Source organism: Rutidosis leptorrhynchoides, chromosome 3, assembly GCF_046630445.1.
Source record: "Rutidosis leptorrhynchoides isolate AG116_Rl617_1_P2 chromosome 3, CSIRO_AGI_Rlap_v1, whole genome shotgun sequence".
NCBI lineage: Eukaryota > Viridiplantae > Streptophyta > Magnoliopsida > Asterales > Asteraceae > Rutidosis > Rutidosis leptorrhynchoides.
This window is the reverse complement of record NC_092335.1, coordinates 146,086,893-146,091,662: the sequence shown is the minus strand read 5'-3', so window position 1 is coordinate 146,091,662 and position 4,770 is coordinate 146,086,893. Positions and strand designations below refer to the sequence as shown.

Below are 4,770 nucleotides of genomic sequence, written 5' to 3'. Positions count from 1 at the left end.
ACTCAGATCTTGGGATCTCCAGTCAACTAAGTTAGGTTTTCCTTCATATAAACTTAGCCTTGCAGGAGCTTCAGTCCCATTCCCACGCACGACCTATACACTAACTCTCTGCTTAAGCCTTTTGTCAGCGGATCTGCAATATTATCCTTTGACTTCACATAGTCAATAGTGATAATTCCTGTAGAGATTAGTTGTCGTACTGTATTATGTCTACGTCATATATGTCTATTCTTACCATTATACATTATGCTATGAGCTCTACCAATCGCCGATTGGCTATCACAATGTATACTTATGGCCGACACCGGTTTAGGCCATCTTGTTATATCTTCAACGAATTGACGTAGCCATTCTGCCTCTTCGCCAGCTTTGTCTAAAGCGACGAATTCTGATTCCATCGTGGATCTAGCAATAATCGTTTGTTTAGACGATTTCCACGATATAGCAGCACCTCCAAGTGTGAATACGTACCCACTTGTTGCTCTGGAATCATTTGTATCAGATATCCAGTTTGCATCACAGTGACCTTCAATCACTGCCTGATATCTGTTATAATGCATCCCGTACTCTCGGGTATATATTAAGTACCGAAGTAACTTAGTAATACAATTCCAGTGAAACGTTCCTGGATTACTCGTGTATCTACTTAGCTTGCTTACAGCATATGCTAAGTCTGGTCGAGTACAACTCATTAGATACATTAAGCTGCCAATAATTCTTGAGTACTCTAACTGGTTAACAGGTTCTCCTCTGTTCTTAACTAGATGTTGACTTGGGTCAATGGGAGTTCTAGCTATATTACAGTCATTAGCATTGAACTTCTCAAGAATTTTATCCACATAATGGGTTTGACTTAGAATAAATCTACTTTCGGTCCGCTAAACCCATGTCTTTCATGTCAAACTTCGATTTCAACATGTCTTTTGTAGATTTAATCATCTTCTCTTTACTACCAGCAATGAGCATATCATCTACGTATATACAAAGGATAACATATCCACTTAGTGTGTCTTTCACATACACACACTTGTCACATTCATTGATCTTATATCCTGAATCAAGCATGACATTATCAAACTTCTGGTGCCATTGTTTAGGAGCTTGTTTTAATCCATATAAAGATTTAACAAGTTTACACACTTTCCTTTCTTGTCCATGCGCCAGAAACCCCTCAGGTTGTTCCATGTAAATTTCTTCTTCTAGATTTTCATTTAGGAAAGCGGTTTTCACATACATTTGATGTACTTCCAAGTTTCTAATGGTGGCAATAGCAAGTACCAACTTGATTGAGGTTATTCGCGTTACCGGCGAATATGTATCAAAGTAATATAGACCTTCTCGTTGCCTATAACCTTTTATCACCAACCTTGCCTTATACTTATCAATGGTACCATCTGGCTTTAACTTCTTCTTGAAGATCCATCGATAACCTAGTGGATTGCATCCCGGAGGAAGATCCACTAACTCCCAAGTATGGTTTTGTAAAATAGAATCTATTTCACTTTTAATGGCCTCCTTCCATTGAGGTCCTTCAGAGGAAGACACCACTTCACAGTAAGTTGTAGGTTCATTTTCAACCATGTAAATGTGAAAATCAGGACCAAACGATTTTTCTGTCCTTGCTCTTTTGCTCCGTCTCAGCTCAAGCTCTTCTTCCTCGGATTCTACTAGTTCCTCTTGAACTCGTTCATGAGGTGTCTTAACTTCAACACCTTCATCGTCTATTCTAGACAAACTTCCATGTTCATTTGTAATGCACGGAAATACATTTTCAAAGAACGAAGCATTTCTTGATTCAATGATTGAACCTTTGTGTATATCCGAAATCTTAGATTCATGCACAAGGAACTGATAAGCCGTACTGTGTTCAACATATCCAATAAATATGCAGTCAACAGTCTTTGACCCTATCTTTTGTGCCTTAGGTAGTAGAACAACTACCTTCGCTAGGCACCCTCACACTTTGAGGTACTCATAGGATGGTTTTCTTTTCCACCATAACTCGTATGAGGTTTCATCCCTTTTCTTTTGGGGTATCTTATTTAAAAGATAGTTTGTCGATAGGATGGCATCCCCCCACATTGACTGGCTTACACCCAAACTCACAAACATGGCATTCACCATTTCTTTCAAGGTTCTATTCTTTCTTTCAGTAGTGCCATTTGATTGGGGTGAGTAAGGTGCAGTAAATTCATGTCTAATGCCATTTTGCGCACAAAATTCAGCAAAAGGTGCAACATATTCACCACCTCTATCACTGCGGACAACCTTGATTTTCCGTTCAAGTTTATTCTCAACTTCATTTTTATAAGAAATAAATTTCTCAATTGCTTCATCTTTACTTTTCAATAAGTAAACGTAACAGTACTTCGTGCTATCATCGATAAACGTAATGAAGTACTTGTTATCATTCCTTGTTGGAATGGATTTCAAATCACACACATCAGTGTGAATCATATCAAGGGGTTCGGTTATTCGTTCAACTGATTTGAAGGATGATCTTGTTAATTTGGCTTCAACACATGTTTTACATTTATAGTTTGAGTCAATGTGTAAAGTTGGTATGCAATTTAATTTAATTAAGCGACGAATGGAATTAAAATTAACATGACCTAGTCTACCATGCCACACATTAGAAGACTCAAGCAAATAAACAGAACTAGTACTTGTTTTATTAGCTTCAGTGTTAATAACCATTGCATTTAGCTTAAACATGCCATTAAGGGCATAACCCTTACCAACATAAACACCATTTTTGGTCAACACGACCTTATCAGACTCAAACAATAGTCTAAAGCCAAACTTATTCAATAACCACCCAGACACAAGATTCTTACGAATCTCAGGAACATACAACACATTAGTCAAAGTAAGTTCCTTTCCAGAGGTCATTTTCAGGATCACATTTCCTTCACCCTTGATATCAGCTGTAGCAGAGTTTCCCATAAACAGCTTATCTCCACTAGTAACCTCTTTTAAAGTGTTAAAGAGGCTCCTATCAGCACACACATGATGGGTGGCCCCAGTATCAACCCACCGCTCTCTGGTATTAGAACCAACCAGATTAACCTCGAAAATCATAATAGTGAGGTCAGAATCCATAGCAATCAGGTTGTCAGCATCATCAACCATGTTAACTTGCCGGGTAGTCTCTTTCTTTGGCTTCTTGCACTCATCAGCACGATGACCCGGCTGGGTTACAATTAAAGTATTTGCCAGAGAAACCTTTCTTCTTGGAAACGCCACCTTTAGGTCCAAGCTTGAACCATTTCCCTTTGTTACTTTTCTCAGTCTTTCCTTTACTTTTGCTACTTTTTGAGGAGTAACCATGTTCAACAATATTAACCTTTGCTGAACTAGGGGTAATGCTCTTTTTAAGAGCAACTTTGTTGTCTTCCTCAATGCGAAGACGGACCACAAGGTCTTCAACAGTCATCTCCTTTCGCTTATGTTTCAAGTAATTCTTGAAATCAAGCCAGCTTGGTGGTAATTTTTCAATTATTGCTGCAACTTGGAAACTCTCACTGATTACCATTTTTTTAGCATGTATGTCATGAATAATGACTTGCAATTCTTGGACTTGACTCATAACAGTCTTTGAGTCAACCATTTTAAAATCCAAGAATTTAGCCACTACCCATTTCTTGGTACCAGCAACTTCAGTCTTGTACTTTTTCTCCAAAGACTCCCATAATTCTTTGGCAGTCTCTGTTGTGCAGTACACGTTATAAAGAGAATTCTCCAAACCATTCAAGACATAATTGTGGCACAGATAATCTGAATTTTTCCACGCCTCAACCGCGCTCGCAGTTTGAGCATCCCCTTCACCAAGTTGGGGAGCGGTTTCAGTTAAGAACCTCGCAAGGTTCAACGTGGTCAGATAAAAACGCATCTTTTTCTGCCAACGTTTAAAGTCCACACCAGTGAACTTTTCAGGTTTCTCAGCATGAGAAACAACCGCGTTAGGTAGCGGTGCAACAATTACACCATTATTTGGGGTAGCATCCGACTGAGACATTCTGAAAAAGACCGGAAAACAGAATTAGTAAATTCGAATTAAAGGCAGTGTACCAAATCTAGTTCCACACAATTTGTAACCTTCAAACTTTCACATAATCATTTACCCAAAATAACATCAAAATTTATATAAATGTCATAAAACTATGATCATAGTATTCAAGACCACAAAAAATATACTAATAGATAATTTAAACCACAAATTACACATGCACTCGTTTAATCAGTTGTTTTAAAAGTCAACAAAGACCTTTAAACAATTAAAATAATCAATAGCAAATATAAAACATGTTAATCTAGTATTAGTCATCAAACCATGTTTATGTAAAAGTAGTCCATTATACATAAAAAAAAAAAATCATCAAAAGCACGAGTGACATGTTGTCTTTTATCAAGATTTCCAAAAAACAATTTAACTTTAATCATTGTGTAAGCCTCAAGAATATTTAACACAATTTGAGTGACCCACCACATAGGAAAAAAAAGATTCCTTAGTTACTTCAATCAGCATATATCATTCAAACTACCCACATATTCAAAACTACACAATTCAATATAAAATCAGAGCAACCTAATTGAACAATACACAGGGGTCTTGGTCAGAATTTCAAGGTGAACATTACAACATAAACAGGCGACGGCGGTCGGTGGTTATTAACAGTAGCAGACAGTTGTGAACGGCGACCGGTGATGATGAGATTATAAGCATATAAACAAAGGTTCTACTATTGAAGTTTCAAAATATATGCATAC

At 37.4% G+C, this 4,770-nt stretch overlaps 2 protein-coding genes across 2 annotated transcripts; both read right to left on the bottom strand.

The window, feature by feature from the left end:
* Positions 1–215: 215 nt before the first annotated feature.
* On the bottom strand, positions 216–560 carry LOC139900478 (secreted RxLR effector protein 161-like). The gene has a single exon (XM_071883247.1). The coding sequence runs from the start codon at positions 558–560 to the stop codon at positions 216–218; it is 345 nt and encodes a 114-aa protein (XP_071739348.1).
* A 2,615-nt stretch (positions 561–3,175) lies between these two features.
* Positions 3,176–4,018, bottom strand: LOC139900477 (uncharacterized). Its single transcript, XM_071883245.1, has one exon. The coding sequence runs from the start codon at positions 4,016–4,018 to the stop codon at positions 3,176–3,178; it is 843 nt and encodes a 280-aa protein (XP_071739346.1).
* Between the last annotated feature and the right edge of the window lie 752 nt (positions 4,019–4,770).